This window comes from Protobothrops mucrosquamatus, unplaced genomic scaffold (assembly GCF_001527695.2).
Source record: "Protobothrops mucrosquamatus isolate PMUCROS unplaced genomic scaffold, P.Mucros_1.0 scaffold578, whole genome shotgun sequence".
Classification (NCBI taxonomy): Eukaryota; Metazoa; Chordata; class Lepidosauria; order Squamata; family Viperidae; genus Protobothrops; species Protobothrops mucrosquamatus.
The window spans coordinates 511,903-530,429 of record NW_015386879.1 but is presented as its reverse complement, the minus strand read 5'-3'; the positions used below and the strand labels follow the sequence as shown (position 1 = coordinate 530,429).

General features: G+C 39.4%; 1 protein-coding gene across 1 annotated transcript in view; it reads right to left on the bottom strand.

The window, feature by feature from the left end:
* Positions 1-18,527, bottom strand: part of TENM1 (teneurin transmembrane protein 1) — a 238,034-nt gene that overhangs the window by 23,444 nt on the left and 196,063 nt on the right. The window contains exons 23-24 of the mRNA XM_015817351.1: positions 8,320-8,474; positions 234-600 (exon numbers count right to left, since the gene is read on the bottom strand). Of these exons, the coding sequence (XP_015672837.1) occupies positions 234-600; positions 8,320-8,474 (522 nt within the window). The remainder of the gene's footprint in view (positions 1-233; positions 601-8,319; positions 8,475-18,527) is intronic.

Sequence of the window (18,527 nt, the reverse complement as noted above, 5' to 3'; positions counted from 1 at the left end):
AGTAGACTACTTGCACCATAAAACATAAATTCTGGGAACTATTAGGGAGGAATCCTTTTCACCTTCTTTCTCCCTGAACTACATGGTCTTTTGTTCCTCCAGAATGCACCCCTTCCCTCCTGGGAATCTGGACAACACCCCATCACATCCCTATGGGTACAACTACTTATGCAATAAACCATCATTTAAATCATCACTTAAATCGGGGGCAGGGGAATTCAATCACCACTTGCCTGAGAAGCAATCACAGTTGGGATCAATCTTACAATCACAATCTGTCGGTGCTCCAGCAATGACAGAGATCTCTCCATTGGTTGTGACCTGCTGGATGCGGTTGATCTTCCTCTCATCTGTCTCGGCAATGTACAACACACCGCTGTGAGAGACGCCAACAGCACGGGCTGATTCGAGGGTGGAATGGATGGCCACTTTGCTGACCAGCACGTGGTCAACACCGGGAACTTGGCAGTGAATTGGGCGGCCCGCAATGATGCGAACCCGCCGGTTCTGAGAAATTTGCAGGACGATGTTGTTGTCCAGCACATATAATGAGTTGTCAAGAGGGTTGACAGCAAGATCTGATGGCCATTCTAAGCGAACCTGCAGTGTGAAAAGGAATAAAAGATATTCAAATGCTTCTTACACTTTTTTTTTTAAAGAAAAGAATTATGTTGCCTTCTAGTTCATTCATTTATTCTTTAAGCAGCTATGGATAGACATTTTTTAAATAGACAATTAAGTTGTTTAGCAATTGCAATACGCTACAGCAAACAGGGTCCTAATGGTTACATATTTACGTATTGTTGCAGACTTATAATAATAATAACAATAATAAAGTTGGAAGGGACCTTGGAGGTCATCTAGTCCAACCCCCTGCTCAGACAGGAAACCCTATACCGTTTCAGACAAATGGCTGTCCAGTCTCTTCTTAAAAACTTCCAGTGTTGGAGCATTCACCACTTCTGGAGGCAGGTTGATCCACTGTTCTAACTGCCAGGAAGTTTCCCCTTGGCATGAGGTGTTTCAGGAAAGAGTTTTTGTAATTTGTCTGAGGGGGGGGGTTTTCTCTTATCCAGAAGTGCTCCCTAAGATTGAGTGGTCCTGGAGTCCAAGAGAGTACCGGAAATAATGTAATGTTTTCATAAGAAAAACACAATTTCTTCAACCCATCTATTTTCTAAGTTGATATGTATGTATTTACCAGGACTGTGGAATGCCTTGGATTTAATTTCAAAGCTTGGAAGGGAGCAATTATGATCCTGAACTGTAATTCTTAGTATCAGATTTTTTTTTTTTGTTCCTGGAAAAGGTATAGCTGCTTTAAAGAGTTGCAAACACATGCTACATTCAGATTGCTCCAAAGCATTTTTAGGGGGAATCTAAGGCAAAATGTTGCCCGCTGTTATGTTCATATATTTTATAAAAAGGGGACTAAGAAAGTTAGGTTTAAAACTGCTTAGGGAGCCCTTCAGTGCCATTCCAAAATTCAGTGCTGCAATTAATTTACCACATTAACTCTAGTGTATTGTTGTCCAGTTCGGATTTTGGCTCGTATTTCCTGTCTATTATGTAGCTGTTTAAGAAGAAGAGTGTGCAAATAAATGTGAGTGCTGAACTGTAATTCTATTTATATTCTAAGTAAGTTTTGGGATGAAAGATGTTTTCATACGAAAGGGCATTTTCAATATCTTTTTTCCTATTATAATACCTAAAAATACAGAATTCCAGTTGACATTGTTTTCATTGGATAGCCAAGCATGCCATAGTCAGTCCCATTAAAATGGGGACATTATTATCTTGTGAACAACTCATGCAAGCAAAACCCCAATCCTAACTGACAGGAAATGGAAAACTTGGAAAAATTAAATGGTTACCACCATCTAGTGGTAACAGATCTGTCTGTGTGAATAAGTGACAAAGCTGAAAATATGATTCAGTGAATATGTCGTCTGGATTCTTCACTGTGGCAAGAAATGGACATTTTGTACAGAGAAGATGGATAGGATGAACTATTTGGGAACACTCTGCAGCCCTTGGTCATTTATTTTACTTTCTGACGTTAACCTGGATCCAACCCTCTCTATAATCCAGTAACACTATTGAAGATGAAACTCAACAAAAATTCATGAAATTGCTAATCAGTGGAAAACTGCTTCTTACTAGTTACAGTAGTTGTGAAGCAGTGAAGCAAACAAAAGTTCCATATAATTTCTTATATCCAGATCCAGATATGTGTTGTTTGTCCATCGATTTCGATGAAGACCTTGACATCTTGTGGATTGTGGGCCATCAACGGTGTGTCCGTAGATGGCTGATGAGACCGATGTTAGCACGGAATGTTCTGCCACATACTGAACAGAGAAATGTGGACACTGTTGCTTCAGCATTTGCAGCTCTGGCTTTACGGAGTGCTCGCTTCTCTTGTGCCAAGACTGTCCTTCTGTGTTCATATGTCTGGCAACCCTGGTAAACCAGATATGTAGTGCAGGGTTGAACTATGGAGTCCTCGAGGCTCTGAGTTTGGTTAGGGTTAGGATTTGAAACATGCTTGCAGACGTTTCATTACCTGACTAGGTAACATCATCAGTTGAAGTGAGAGTGGGGTTTGCTCCCAGTAGCTTGTCTTGCCAGAGTTGGTAGTGGTGGTGGTTTTGTCTTCGTAATTCCATGATTAGGATATTGTTTTCTGCTTGATTGTTTGTTTGATTTTAATCCCTCTTTAAGGATTAGCCAATTTTCCTTCCTTCCTTCCTTCTTCCCTCCCTCCCCTCTCTTTCTTTCTTTCTTTCTTTCTTTCTTTCTTTCTTTCTTTCTTTCTTTCTTTCTTTCTTTCTTTCTTTCTTTCTTTCTTTCTTTCCCACCATTATTATATTTTACAAATAACTCAGGGCAGCAAACAAATCCATTACAGCTTCCTCCTCCAATTTTCCCCACAAAAACAACCTTGTGAGGTGAGTTGAGCTGAGAGAGAATGACTAGCCCAAAGCCACCCAGCCGGTTTTCATGGCTAAGGCGGGACTTGAACTCATGGTCTCTGGTGGCTTTGAGGCCCTTAATGTCTTAGTTACACAGGCATGCTAGTTTAAAAGTGCCATCAAGTTCTTATCCAAAAGGTAGCTTAAGGAATACTTGCTGGTAATCACAGCTTGAAAGCAGCGTAATTATTATGTGCACAAAAACAGAACTCTTCAAATGCTGCAGGTGGGAAGAAGCAGAGCTGGTAGGATCCTGGTCACATTCCTTCTAAATATGAAATAAACAACCTTAATCTTCCTACCCAGTATCAGCCATGAAGCATACATTTTGCTTAAATGCACATTGCAAGATTTTTTGCCATCCACAAAATCCCAGGGGCAGTAGGGATGTTTTCTTTCATTTTAGAAGGATGCAGTCTGTTTATGAGCAGGCGTGGTTCAGATTGCTGGATGCAACCTAAGAAACCTTATGATCCCATGGATGAAGTGGGGGAGTTGCCCTCGAAATTCCTTTCTGAAAATTTACAGGTTCCTCAGAGCAGACTTGGCTGTGAAAGTTGGACCATAAGAAAGGCTGAGCGCAAAAGAATGGAGGCCTTTGGACTCTGGTGCTGGAGAAGACTCCTGAGAGTCCCCTGGACTGCAAGGCATTCAAACTAGTCAGTCCTAGAGGAGATCAACCCTGACTGCTCTTTAGAAGACCAGATCCTGAAGTTGAAACTCAAGTACTTTGGCCACCTAATGAGAAGGAAGGACTCACTGGAGAAGAGCCTCATGCTGGGAAAGATGGAGGGCAAGAGAAGAAGGGGATGACAGAGAATGAGGTGGCTGGATGGAGTCACTGAAGCAGGAGGCATGAGCTTAAATGGACTCCAGAAGGTGGAAGAGGACAGGAAGGCCTGGAGGAACGTTATCCATGGGGTCGCAATGGGTCGGACACGACTTCGCAACTAACAACAACAACAGAGCAGACTATACTGCAAGAATAGAGGAACTGGCAAACAGGACCAAAATATTCAACTTGAACTCCAGTGGTGTCTTGTCCTCTCTTACAACCAAAAGAGTCCTTTTATTTGCAGAAATGTCATTCTAGAGAAAAAAAACAATGTTTTTCAAAGTTCGGATGCATTTCGTAACATGGCCAAGTAAAGCCCTTGGCAGATTTTTGCGGAAGGGAAAGTGTTATTTGTAAAACTCAGTTGCTGGCTGGTAACGTGATGCAAATTTAGACATTTATCTGCACACTTTATGCTCCTTAAATAGGTCAAGAATGCGCTCAAGTTATTATAATGTAATTTGTGGCTCCAGCAACATTCAGCACTTATTAACCGTGCGTTATTTGGTGTAATGTGTTTGACAAGTGATTCAGATGCAGAGGGGGATGGGGGGGAAGAGAGGTCGCTGCCAACTCCAAGGAACCACCCAGACCACAGCCTGCTGTGAAGAGTGACAGGAGAGGTTGATTGAATTGCAAATAGCCCTGATGAAACTTTTCTTTCTGAACATCAGCAGTGTCAGATATTTTCAAATCACACAGCCGCACAAGAGTAATGCCATATGAATTTGATTGCACCACATTCCAGAGCTGTTGGTCATAAGAATCTGGAAGCTTTGGCAGGTGTAAAGATCTGTTGGGGGCAAAAGTCTTCCTCATTTATTTATTTTTTTGCTCGCTTCAGCAAGAACTGGAAATGTATTCAGTAATCCTTTTGACAAACTACAATTCAACGCAATAGAAACTCAGGCTTCTTGTGCTTTCCTTAGTTTACAAAATTATCAAGTTTAAACTAGGATTCTGCCCTAATAGAAGGGCCTATTTGTAGCTCGGGGTGAAATGCGAAGTCTATGGTGCTCTCTGAGCCTATTTGATTGCTTGCAGACATTTCATTACCTAACAAGGTAACATCATCAGTGTGAGTGACTGTAGGTTCCTCTACAGTAGAGTCAACTATGACATATAGCATAAGGACTGTGACAGCCATGAGGTAGGACATCCATGCAAAAGACTAGCAGAGCCCATCCATGAATGCCAATGAACAGTCAGAAGACATGGCGAAAACTCAATCTCACAACACATGAATAGACTCAACCAGATTTTCAGTTGGGACACTGTGAGCATCCTAGACCAGTGATGGCAAACCTTTTAGAGACTGAGTGCCCAAACTGCAACCCAAAATCCATTTATGCATTGTCAAGTGCTGGGTGGGTGTGGCCCATTGGGTGGACGTGGCCCATTGGGTGGGCGTGGCTGCGGTGGTAACGGCAGACTGAGTGGGACTAAAACGTTGAATCAATTCCAACTTTGCAAGATCTTTTTTTCCCCGCGAGAAGTTGAAATTGACTGATTGATTGAATATTTTTTTTTACACACGGCGGCAGAGGCCTAAAGCAAAAAGTTTTTATAAAACCCAGCTGAAGGCCTAGGACTGGGGCGACGGCGCGTGTGCCCACAGAGAGGGCTCTGAGTGCCGCCTCTGGCACCCGTGCCATAGGTTCGCCACCACTGTCCTAGACCAAGCTAAGACTAAAAAAGCTAGGGAATTCATGGAACCTTGACATTCAATCAAATCACACATCAGCAGACTCATAGAAATAAATCACATTTGCACACCATTCAAAAGGGATAATTAAAAGGCCAAGAAGAAAACAAAAAGACCAGAATACATTATCTCCAGCACCGAGATAAGCAGGGATTCATACCAGACAAACAACCAATCAAACAGGTAAGAATACCCTAATCAAGGAACTACCAAGGAGATAACCACAACCACAGCAACACTGGCAGGGCAAGTTATTTTATATAAATTGGGAGCGCCTCGCCCTGATGATGTTGCCTAGTCAAGTAATGAAATGTCTGCAAGCAAACAGCCAAGCTCAGCGAGTGTTCTGCCTTTATGCAATTCTCCTTCTCTGCATTTTTACCATTTTCCAATTCTTCACACAAATCCCAAGAGATGCCGTAAAGTGGGAATATTTTCTTTGCCCCTGGTGATAATTATGATTTTTACGATCGCAGTGATGATTTGGGGGCAACCAAAGAGGAGTGACGGAGAAAAGGATGAAATAAAAATCAAAACAAAATACACCAGCACCATCTGCCACCTTGCAACAACTCGAAGGAAGATCAGTGAAGAAAATGTGAAAGGAAACTTAAATCCATCCTGACAATGTGGTAGAAATGCAGAAGTCAGAAAAAAACAAAAACAAAACTGAAAACCTGGAGCACAGATTTTAATATATTTGTGCTACGTATCTCCATTTAGAGTTTTGTGTTTAGAGTTCTAAACACAAAAAGGCCTTTTTGATAAAGAGAAGGTTCCAAGGACAGATTCCCATGATGGCGTGAGAACAAGGTTTTAAACTGTTTCGTCAGATTACTTGAATTTCAAGGACTGCAGATATCTAAAAATGCCCAACAGGATTTAAAAGAGCTGTGTGATTGATGATGGTTTTGGAGGTTTTGGAAGCTCAAGTCCTTGACAGTATAGCCAGTGGTCAGAGATGATGGGGTTTAGAGCTCATAATGTGAAGGTCACCAGTTCTTCATCCCTGACTCGATATTATGCAAAATTTCTGTTAGAAAAAGAGTAGCTTTGAGTACAACTGAGAGGGGGGGGGGAAATCCACTATAATTACAGTAAAAAAAGTGAATCATAGGTTGTATCTTCATAGGGTCAAGATGACTTTTCTTTCAGCTAAAAAGAAGAACCAATAAAGGAGAATATTTCAAATGAGGGGTGCTTGGTCCTCTCTGAGCTTGGTTCTTTTCTTGTAAATGTTTCAGTACACAAATTAGGTAACATCATCAGTGCTAGACAAAGGAGTGGAGGAGGAGAGAAGAAGAAGAACTGTGGGGTTCCTTGGTGCTCTCTGAACTTGTCTGTTTTCTTGCAGATGTTTCATTACCAAAGTAGGTAACGTCATCACTCCTAGTAAGGAGTGAGGTTTGCTCTCAGTTTATATTCTAATTGTTTAGTTGGTTGTTGGTCTGACGTTAATCTGGTAACGTCAGATTACCCCAATTGAGGAATGTCAAGGTATTGATTTAACAGCTAACCAGCTTATGTAATGTAAGATTTAAGATGTAATGATGGGAATGACTCAGCAGGGTCTGTGTCTCTTTAAGAGCCTTTGTATAAAAGGGAAGGCTCCGCAGATGTGTTCTCTCTCTTCCTTTTCCTGCTCTAACTGCTGTGTGTTGGAGACTGCTGTATTAACATGTGTATGTATATTGTTCCTGGTGTATGATATTGTAGATAGTGTAGTATAAACCACCATTTAATATAGACCACTGTTTACTGTGTTTACTCCTGGGTTATCTCGGGCAATAAGACTGTGCACGCTCTGACAAGGAACTGTCAAACAAGCCAACAGTAAACAGTCCAACCAAATGACCTCTAAGACCACTTCCACCAACACTGTCAGGGCAAGCCACTAGAATGTAAACTGAGAGCAAAACTTACTCCTTACTAGCACTGATGATGTTACCTAGTTTGGGTAATGAAACATCTGCAAGAAAAGAACCAACCTCAGAGATCACCAAGGACTTCTTAAAAGAAGGAATTAGGTGGGAAGCATTATTGTAGAGTTGAAGTCCAAGATAGGCAGAGGGCACCAGATTGGGAAAGTTTTCTGGAGTTTTCTGGAGTGAAGAAGCAGGTCATTAAGAAGGCCTCAGGGTAGATGTACCTTGTCTTTTTCCTGGGATGTAACTTTCAGTTTCTCCCCCATTTCAATGGGCTTAAACTTTGCCACCCAGATAATTTGTTCCCTCTGGTATATACACCACAAGGAGTATTTTATACAGACATAGGCACGTTCCGTAACAACTCAGAACTTTTATCATCAAGCTGTATTACACAGCAGACTCAAACCATACTTACTATTCAGAATAAGAACACAAAGCTTACACATGGGATTCCTACAGAAAAACTATACCTTCTTTAAGTCTGCTATTACACCTTCCTGTCTCTCAGGTGGATTTACTGGCTACGGAGTGGCAAGCTCAGGGAATAGCTTCCGGATTCTACTGAAGTTTAATTCTCCCATAATCTTATTAAAGTTAATGAGGATGAAAACTTATCTGGCTTTCAGATTTATCCCAATCAAGCCTTTACTGTCCTGTTTATAGAGTCTTGGGAGATTTCAGCTGAAGTCACTGTACAATACATAAAATATGTTATATGCTAAGTGCACTGGAAAGTATGGTCATCTTCACTTGGGAGGCATCAGAAATGATCTTCAAGTAAGCTCTGTGAGTCAATTAATGCCTAATTTTGTCATGCAAAACGCAACTGGTTTCCAGATTGAACAGTAACGATGTACGGAAATGATTCAGGTCTACCTGAGAGATGTCCATGCTGGCATCACAACGCAGAGGCTGGGTTGATGTGAGGCCATTTGAGCCTATTAACGTTGTGATCTGCCCACTTCCATCGATCTTGCGAATTGTGGTGCCGTCCACAAAATAAATGAAGCCATGCTTATCGACGGTGATACCTGTTGGAAAAAAGGGAAGAAAATTCAGCAGCAGGACTAGGAGGGAATAGGACTATAAATGCAAGATGGAGGAAGGAGACCATCCAGCAAGGAATAACATTAAAGGAGGACATGGCTGAAGGATCTGACCTCTCTTATACTACTTGGAGGACCCTGGAAAGGTTGAGAGTTGGAGTGCCTAAATGTAAAACCAATATGCTCAAGCAGAGGCTCTTAGCGGACAACCACACACTGTGTGAATGTGGAGAGATGCACAGCCCAGCCCATCTGCTGGTATGTCGGCTACTGCCAGAAACATGTGTTGACAATGAGTTATTTTTGGCCAATGACAAAGCCAAGAAGGTGACTTCAGTCTGGCAGTTTAAAGTGATCTAGGAGGAAGTAGAAGAAGAAGAAGAAAGAAGAAGAAGAAGAAGAAGAAGAAGAAGAAGAAGAAGAAGAAGAAGAAGAAGAAGAAGAAGAAGAAGAAGAAGAAGAAGAAGAAGAAGAAGAAGAAGAAGAAGAAGAAGAAGAGGAGGAGGAGGAGGAGGAGGAGGAGAGGAATAATAATAATAATAATAATAATTTAGTTCTGAAGCCCTTCGTTGTTTTTTACTGTGATTTATTAGTCTGCTGTGCTTTTAAATGTATGAACCTGATATCAAAGAAACCGTCATGCTCAGTAAAAATTCTTGATTTTTATCAATATCTTTTACCATTATGAAGAATGTATGAAGTAACCCAATTGGGGGGGGGAGCAGAGGTCAAAACAAAACATTTCACAAACTGGAGATTAGTTTATTAAACTGTACTTGGACATCAGTTGATTGAGGAAATAATTCTGAACAGGATTGAGTTTGAAATGCTTCTAAAATATTCAAACTTTGTTTTAAAAAGTTTAAATGTTCAGTTTTGTATTAATCAGAAAACAGCCTACAGGCGGAATGTTCCTGGTCAGTTCAACCAATACAAGAAGCCTTGGAGAGCCAACTCATCTTGTGAGTTTTGTGGAGTTATGGACAAGATAGTCAACTTTCTCAACAGTTGCTGAAAATGTATGGAATTTTCTGCCTCTGAAGATATAACTAACCACCACCCTCATTGGTTTATTTATAAAACGATCTTATTCTACCATGCCCTTGGTCCTAATTGAATAGAGGCATGATGGTGCTTTTTATAGGAATCCTATTGTAACTGTTCTTTTCAATTGTGCTGCTATTGTTTTATTGTTTGCTGTGCACAGGGTGTTGGAAGTGAGGCCTAGAAATGTTATAAAAATAGACAAGTACATAGCCATTTCCACGTATTTCTTTTTGATACATTTTTCCAATCATACAACAATTTTGAGTGCGTATAATTTCCCCAGTATGTACATTATTACACATGTTTGATGTGAAGAACGGTATCTTCAAATCTGGAGATCAAATACTGAAGGATAACTGCAGTCTGGTTTCCATACTGATTTAGCAAATGTAGATTTGATACACTTTTACAAAAAGCGAGTACTGAAGAGTATGTGTTCCCATGCTGACGTCTACATAAATGCATTTTAGGTCCTATGAGACTGAACATTTTGTAATCTTTCCATCGATCTGCCTTAAATATTTTTATTTTGTCTCTTGAGATGGTTTACAAACAGGTCCAGAAACTGATATAAAGTAATATTGAAAAGAAAATAACAGGTAGAAAGAAGCATTTTTAAGCTTGAAAGCATAGGAATGGCTCAGAAACATAGTAATTATTTATTCGATCTCTGAAATTCTGTACACTGGAATTATACTGATTCTTTAAAACAGTATAGATTACAACTGGTTCATCTATGAATACACTACTAAGTAACGGTTTGTTTAACTATCATTGATTTTTCAAGCTACCATGGAATGCATAACGTGCCAAGCAATAAACTATTAATGCTGGAGTTCAAAATGTGAAGCCACCAACAAAAGTCCAAAACATTCAAGTCCCAGATGGGAAGGTCTAGAGAGCAAAGAAGATGACTTTGATGGAGATATGTAGGATCTGTTTCCTAGGCAACAGGGACTAAAGCATTTTTTAAAACCCAGAATATCCAGATAATGTTTGGCAGCAGCTCAGACACATCCCTTATTCACCGAACTATGAAATGGAAGAGGAAGAGGTTTAGCACAATGAGATTTGCAAGGTTCTGTTATTATTGATTATGTGTCATCAAGTCACCGCCAACTCCTAGTGACCAAAAGATAGATTTTGTCCATGATGAGTTGTCCCTAACTTTGTCTTTCAGATCTTTTCAGCTCTGCACTCATGATCATTATAAGTGGTGGTCTTCTCTTCTCTTTCTTTCCACCTTTCCCTGCATTAAAGACTTCTTTAGATAGCTAAACAACTAGACACAAAGATAGTTCCTTCCCCTGTGCCATCACTCTGCTAAACACCTGACTGCCATGCTGTCTTATGCCTAAAGATATTTACCCCTGTAGTAGGCTATATTGCTGTTGTCCATGTCATCTTCTCACCCTTGTTATCTTTCTCATCTTCTCATCTTTCCTACTACCTTCTCCTATTGGTATCTTAGGATTTATCCTAAGCAACAAAGATGATTAGGGGATTGGAGGCTAAAACATATAAGGAACAGTTGCTGGAATTGGGTATGTCTAGTTTAATGAAGAGAAGGACGAGGGGGGACATGATAGCAGTCTTCCAATATCTCAGGGGCTGCCCCAAAGAAGAGGGAGTCAAGCTATTCTCCAAAGCGCCTGAAGGCAGGACAAGAAGCAACGGGTGGAAACTAACCAAAGAGAGAAGCAACCTAGAACTAAGGAGAAACTTCCTGACAGTGAGAACAATTAACCAGTGGAACAACCTGCCTCCAGAAGTTGTGAATGCTCCAACACTGGAGGTTTTTAAGAAGAGACTGGACAGCCATTTGTCCGAAATGGTATAGGGTTTCCTGCCTGAGCAGGGGGTTGGACTAGATGACCTCCAAGGTCCCTTCCAACTTTATCATTATTATTATTATTATTATTATTATTATTATCACTTGTTGTCTCTATCTTAGGTTTATGATTGTATCTTATGATTTATGATCCATGACATATCACTTTGTTGTTTGTATATACACTGAGAGCTTATGCACCGGAGATAAATTCCTTATATGTCCAATCACACTTGGCCAATAAAGAATTCTATTAATAAAGAATAAAGAATTCTATTAATTAATTAATCAGTCAAATCACCGTCAAATCCTACTGACCCAAAGATAGATTTTCCTCCATAATAATCTGTCCCTAACCTCGTCTTTCAGATGTTCCAGCACTGAACCCATCCTCATTTTAACTGCTGGTCACCTTCCTCTTCTGTTTTTTTCCACCTTTCCCAGCATTAAAAACTTCCTTGGAGAGCTAGGTCTTCATACAACATGTCTGATTCTGTTATTGAAGTCAATCTTAATGAATGCAGCCTTAGCTTTCCTGTTCTTATCATTATTTTTTTTTATTTCCAAAGTTAAAACACAAACTTCAAAAGAAAATAAGAACAAAGCAGAACTAAACAAAAACAAGAAACAATGTGCATAAAAATAAAGAAAAACAAAAAGAAAAACATACACACATATTGTCCCCTAGTTGTATACTGAGAACTATATTTCAACATTAATAGTCCCCCCCCTTGCAAAACAGGTCAACAATTTATGAACTTCTACAACTCTATTTACCCGAACAATTTGACCAACCAGCTATCTACTGTAAAAAAGAACAGTTAACAGATAAACTTAACAGCAAAGCTAAACTTCAAAGTCCTCTATTAACAATCTTTTATTTTATTTAATCACAGAAAGTCCACAATGTAATACTTACCTTCCCGTGGAGTTGCTTTCATAGTCTGAAACCAACTCCATACACACACACACATACATACATTTAGATATGCTTCCTTTACAACAGTGTGGGATACACACACACACACTGATATGCTTCCTTTACAACAGTGGAAGAATACGCACACACATATACATACATATATACACATACACACACACTTCGCACTTCGATATGCTTCTTTTACAACAGTGAGGGTGTGTATGTGTGTGTATATATATATACATAAATACATATGTATGTATGTATGCATGTATAGTTAAAAGGTAGGCCATGCATGTATGTATGTATGTGTGTATATATGTGTGTATGTGTGTGTGTGTATATATATATATACAGGAAGTTTTTTCAGACAGACCGGTCTGATTGAGAACACCTGGACATTTTTAACTGCTATACTGCAGGTTTTTTTTACTTTTTACAATATCTTTTACCATGCAGCCCCACAACTAGGGGCGTTAAGCAGGCTCAAGTCGCAACTGCGAAACATTTTTTAAATCCAAATTTCTTTTTCTGACAAAGAGTTAAAGAATTAAATTGGGAGACTAAGATGGCCATTTCTAGCTTGTTCTGCTTTCATCAGTTAGCCATACCCTTTATGGGATTCGAACCTGGGCAGTTTACATACTAGGCAGTGATTCAACCACCAAGCCACAGGCTCTTCTCCCCTCTTTGCCAGCAGAGTCAAGGGAGTATATACAGGAAGTTTTTTCAGACATATGTATGTATGTATGTATGTATATATGTCTGTTGTAAAGGAAGCATATCGAAGTGTGTGTGTGTATGTGCATACACATACATACACACACAAACACACATTAAAGTTGACCAAAATCACACTTCCTTGCTATAAAAACTGCAATCCAAATCAAAGTAAAAGAAGGAGCAATACAGAATGTTTGCAGAAATAAATTCCCCAGGATGTAGGTGGCTATTATGCTGAAGGGAAAAACACTCAGTCTTCTAACATACTGATTTAAAATGAGATTCTAGAAAGTGTCATAAAATGATATATAATTCGCTGAATGTGTGATACCACAGGGGACGTGGAATCATCCAAAATGTAAAAATGATAGACAAAAATAATTCAGGATATGAGAACTTAGAAATACACATTAGAAACAAAGAAAGGAAAAGACTCAACAAATCTGGCTGCCACTCAACTTCATCTTTGGATTTCAGTGTCTGCAATCTCATGTGAAAATGGAGAGAATGACACGTCTGTTGCTAAGGACATATAGGGAATGACATGTAGAAGGTAACCATAAGTGCCAAATTGACGTTTTATTAGCAAATAAGGGCCAGCAGAATGGAGACACGTTTGAGTCAATAAGCACTCAATAAGGAATGAAAATGTATAAAACCTCCGGTAGCAGTTTCTTGTTGCATTTTTAAAATTTTATAAAGCACATTGAATAATGTACCAGAAGTTTTAAAAAGCAGGAAGAGGACTAGACGGCATTCAGTTAATAGAAGAAAGTCAAAGGGGAACGTGGAAGTTCTCAAGATCTTGTCCTACAAGGAAAAGAGCTTGCAACTCTCAATCCATCTTGATCGATTTGAGTTCTCATCTGGTATTTCAACAAAACCGAACTGAAAAGGCGATCTTTTCTCTCGGGAACTACTGTTACTTTCTGGTTCCTGACATTAGCACACAATACAGGTAGTCCTCGACTTATGACCACAACTGAGCCCAAAATTTCTGTTGCTAAGAGAGATAGTTGTTAAGTGAACTTTGCCTCATTTTACCATCTTTCTTGCTACAGTTGTTAAATGAATCACTGCAGTTGTTAAGTTAGGAACACGGTTGTTAAGTGAATCTGGCTTCCTCCATTTGACTTTGCTTGTCGCAAAAGAGGATCAAGTGACCCCGGGATATGGCAGCTGTCATTCATACATGGAGTAGATATATGCTTAGCTACTTGCTATCTGAATGTATTCATTGGCAACGTTCACCCCATACTTTTAACCAGGTTAGTTAAAGAACCTAGTTTATGCCACATGCTATTCTTGGTTAGTGTTGGCTATAGATAAGGATTCGGAAGATGGGTTAGCATGCTGCGTGTATCTACAAAATACATTATAATAATATAATACATTATAATAATATAATACAGTATAATGTCTTAAAACATGTATTTTGTGGACACACGCAACATGCCAAGCCACCTTCCAAATCCTTATCTATATCCAACTAGTGGAATAGCATGTGGCATAAACTAGTGGAATAGCATGTGGCATAAACTAGGTATTTTATTTATTATTATGCCATCATATCATATCATGAAAATAGAATTACAATGTGTTATAAAAAGTCCCAAACAGGTTATTTATAATGCACCAATATTTTATTATTATTATTATTATTATTATTATTATTATTATTATTATTATTATTATTATTATTATTACTATGTATTATATTGTTTTACATTATAAAAATATCATTCTAATGGGTTATAAAGGTTGCCAAATAGGTTAATTCAGGAACCAGAGTCCATCTTATATGAATGTAGCCTTTAAAAGTCAATCCTCGTACTACCGGTACATAATCCATATATAGCATAGACGTATAAGCTGATTTAGGCAACTTCTGTCTTTTGCAAAGCAGAAAGAAAACTAGACAGGAAAATCCCAAGTACAACTAAAAGACCGAGTGTACTCAGCAAGCAGAAGAGCTGATGGGGAAAAAAATGCAAAAGGGGAGAGAAATGTGTGTGTGTGTGTGTGTGTGTGTGTGTTCTGCCTCTCTGTGTTGAAAAGAACACCCTTTATCTAAGTCCTTTTGTGGTGGGTCACAAGGCAGTGGTCCCAAAAGGAAGCCAGGTTTGACCTCAGAGTCACAGACTTGCAAAAAAAATGGGCTTCTTCTAACAGTTTATGGTTAGGCAGAACACTTTTACCGCTTTGGTTTCTTAAAAAGGAGACAGCACGACATGAAATAAAGCTCGGCACCGAACAAATTTTTCTGACTTAGGTATGCAGTGCAATCCATAAAGTATTTAATGTAGGAACTGTTGCCCGAAGCTATCAATGCATTCTCTCAGTCAAAAAAAAGAAAAGAAAAAAAAGAGCAATTGTTTTATGAAGTGCAGTCTAAAGCGTCAGGCAGGGCTGCCTTTCTCCCCACCCACCCCCTTTTTTTATCCCCACGTGCTAATAGACCATTTATACCAATACATTTTTTCTTTCTTTTCGCCACTGACATACTAATCAATATTACTAATCTCCCTAACAGGAGAGCTAAATTTTGCACGGCAGCCATAATGATCGGCAGTCTGGAGATGAATCTAGAGTTCACCAGGGTCAGAAAAAGTGCAATCGGAGGAGAGAAAAGCTCAACTGGTCAGTTCTCCTCCCGTCTCACAGTCTTTATTCAATTTAAACTAATTTACAGATTTGCACAAATGCAAAGAAATACACACACACACACACACACACACACACACTGCTTCTAGCTGCTGCTTCCCCCCAAAAGGGTGTGTGTGTTAGTCTTTAAGGCCTCTTAACTAACAGTTTTTATATTATTAATAATAATAATAATAATAATAATAATAATAATAATAATAATAATAATAATAATAATAAAGTTGGAAGGGACCTTGGAGGTCATCTAGTCCAACCCCCTGCTCAGGCAGGAAACCCTACACCATTTCAGACAAATGGCTGCCCAGTCTCTTCTTAAAAACTTCCAGTGTTGGAGCATTCACCGCTTCTGGAGGCAGGTGGTTCCACTGGTTAATTGTTCTAACTGTCAGGAAGTTTCTCCTTAGTTCTAGGTTGCTTCTCTCCTTGATCAGTTTCCACCCGTTGCTTCTTGTCCTGCCTTCAGGCGCTTTGGAGAATAGCTTGACTCCCTCTTCTTTGGGGCAGCCCCTGAGATATTGGAAGACTGCTATCATGTCCCCCCTCGTCCTTCTCTTCATTAAACTAGACATACCCAATTTCTGCAACCGTTCCTCATATGTTTTAGCCTCCAGTCCTCTAATCATCTTTGTTGCTCTTCTCTGCTCTCTTTCCAGAGTCTCGGAACATGTTTTTTATATTGTGGTGACCAAACCTAGATGCAGATCAGACCGGTTGATCTCCCCTCCATCCATGTTAACAATGTTTGAGCTACAGTTTTAACCATGGACAGGATCCCTCTGCCCTCCAAAATACATCCACATTTTTCATCCCAACGGTTTTAAGTTATCATAGCAGCCTGTTTAAAGTTTAGGGTATCTAAGAGAAATGTATTTTATATTATTTCGCTAGAAAGAGACTCTGGTAAATTGCATTTCCAAAAAAACATCCTTACGCTTGTAGGGAACTCCTCCCTGCTTCTGGAGGCAGGTTGATCCTGGCGCTTCCGCTGAGCCCTGACAGCCCTGCAGCTCCAGCCGTCTCTCACTCAGGCTTGTGCGGTGCTGCCACTGGTTCAGCTCATTCCCCTCCCCCACTACTTTTCTAGGATGATCGATGATCGCGTACCACCTGCCAGGTGCCAATGTACCACAGGTGGTACCTGTACTGCTGGTTGAAAAGCCCTGCCTTATGTGAAGCAAGAAAAGCCAAATTTCACCCAAGTATCATCATTAATCCTCCCAACTCATGCAAACTGATATATGCCAATGAAAACCAATAAGGAGAACAAATTGGTTTGCAAATTAGCTGGTAAATTTATATTCCTTTTTGGGGGGGCCTTCTCTTTGTTCATATTCCTGGAAAGGACTCTGAAGACTTGATCATTCTTTGACAGATAATTTTATTTATATATCTGCTACCAAAATTTGTCCCGTGATTTTTTTTGAAGTCTTTGTCAGTTAACTGAGAAATGTACGTATTCCAAAAATCTTCACCTAAAAGCACTCTGTTAACTCCTGCACAGATCTGATAAAAAGAAAAGCCGTGTTTGGAGATATTGTGCGCTTTGTTGTAACATTTTTCAAAAGGAAGAGTGAAACCAATCGGTTAATTTTACGGTTGCAAAAAAGAAAATTGCCTGCCATTTAATTCCAAACTTTTAAATTTATCTTTGGTCCTTTTCATTAAAACTGCTCTGAAGAAACTGCTAAGGCAATTTTATGCAATTAGTTATATTTATACACTTCCATAATGCACACTTAAAAATAACATGCAACTAATTTAGAGTTTAAAAGGTTTATCAGTTCTAATTTTTTTTTTTAACTTGCTTTCAGGCTGGATCCAGTCACAACAAAATTTTCAGTGCTCCATTTCTGACATAAACATCCCTTTGCATGTAGGTGAATCACACAGACTGTAAAAATTACACCTTTCAGCATCTATTTGATGAAAACTGGCATTTTTTTCCCCAGAGAGTCAGGTCCAGTTGCAAGAATCATGGTTGGCTTCTTTTGCTAATAAACTGCGTAAGCCTTAACTTCCTCAAGTATCTCTTAGAAAATGTATTTCATACCATCTGCAGGCAGTGGACTTAGCTTTATGTAGGGGGATGAGGGTTTGTTTTGTTTCTTTTTGCAGTTTCTCTGAAGCTTTAAGGTGCACAAATCACAAACAGAGGAACACAAAGGAACCTGTTGTTTAATGCAAACCCGTTTATTAGTTCAGTGACGCTGTGCTAAAATCTGCCTTGGAGTTCACAGAAGTTTCCTTTCCTTTCTGTTTTCTAGTTTATCTTCAAAGAGCTTGCTAACTCCTTTGCAATTTACCTCGGCAGTGCTTCTGAATGTGAGGTTTTCTCTTGAGATTTAACTGATCTGGGGGAAAATGTTTTCTTTTTTTTTTTTGTAATGCGAAAACAAACTTTCATATCTGCCCCTCAGCTGCTTTTTAAATAAATAAGTGCAAAACACTGCAGAATGGAATGGAATTAAAATGTATGACAGTCAAGGAACCATGTAATAAAACATTGGATATCCAGCTAAATAAGAGTGAAAGACTTGAATTCCAAAAATGACAAGTGGATCAAACTCTGGAAGGAAATGGGAAGGGGAAGCGGAAGGGGAAAGGAGGAAGGAAGGAAGGAAGGAAGGAAGGAAGGAAGGAAGGAAGGAGAAAGCGTATCAAAAGAGAGAAAAAGTGTCCCCATCCACCCTTGGGTCTGGTCCCACCCACTGCTTTTGTTATCTCTAACATGCCCCCCATCAAATAATACATGAAGAAATGAGTCCTTGACGCAAAGGAGTATATGCACCCAACAGTATAACTATCCGAGAGAACTAATGCAGGATAGAATCATGTATCTCAACTAAGCTGA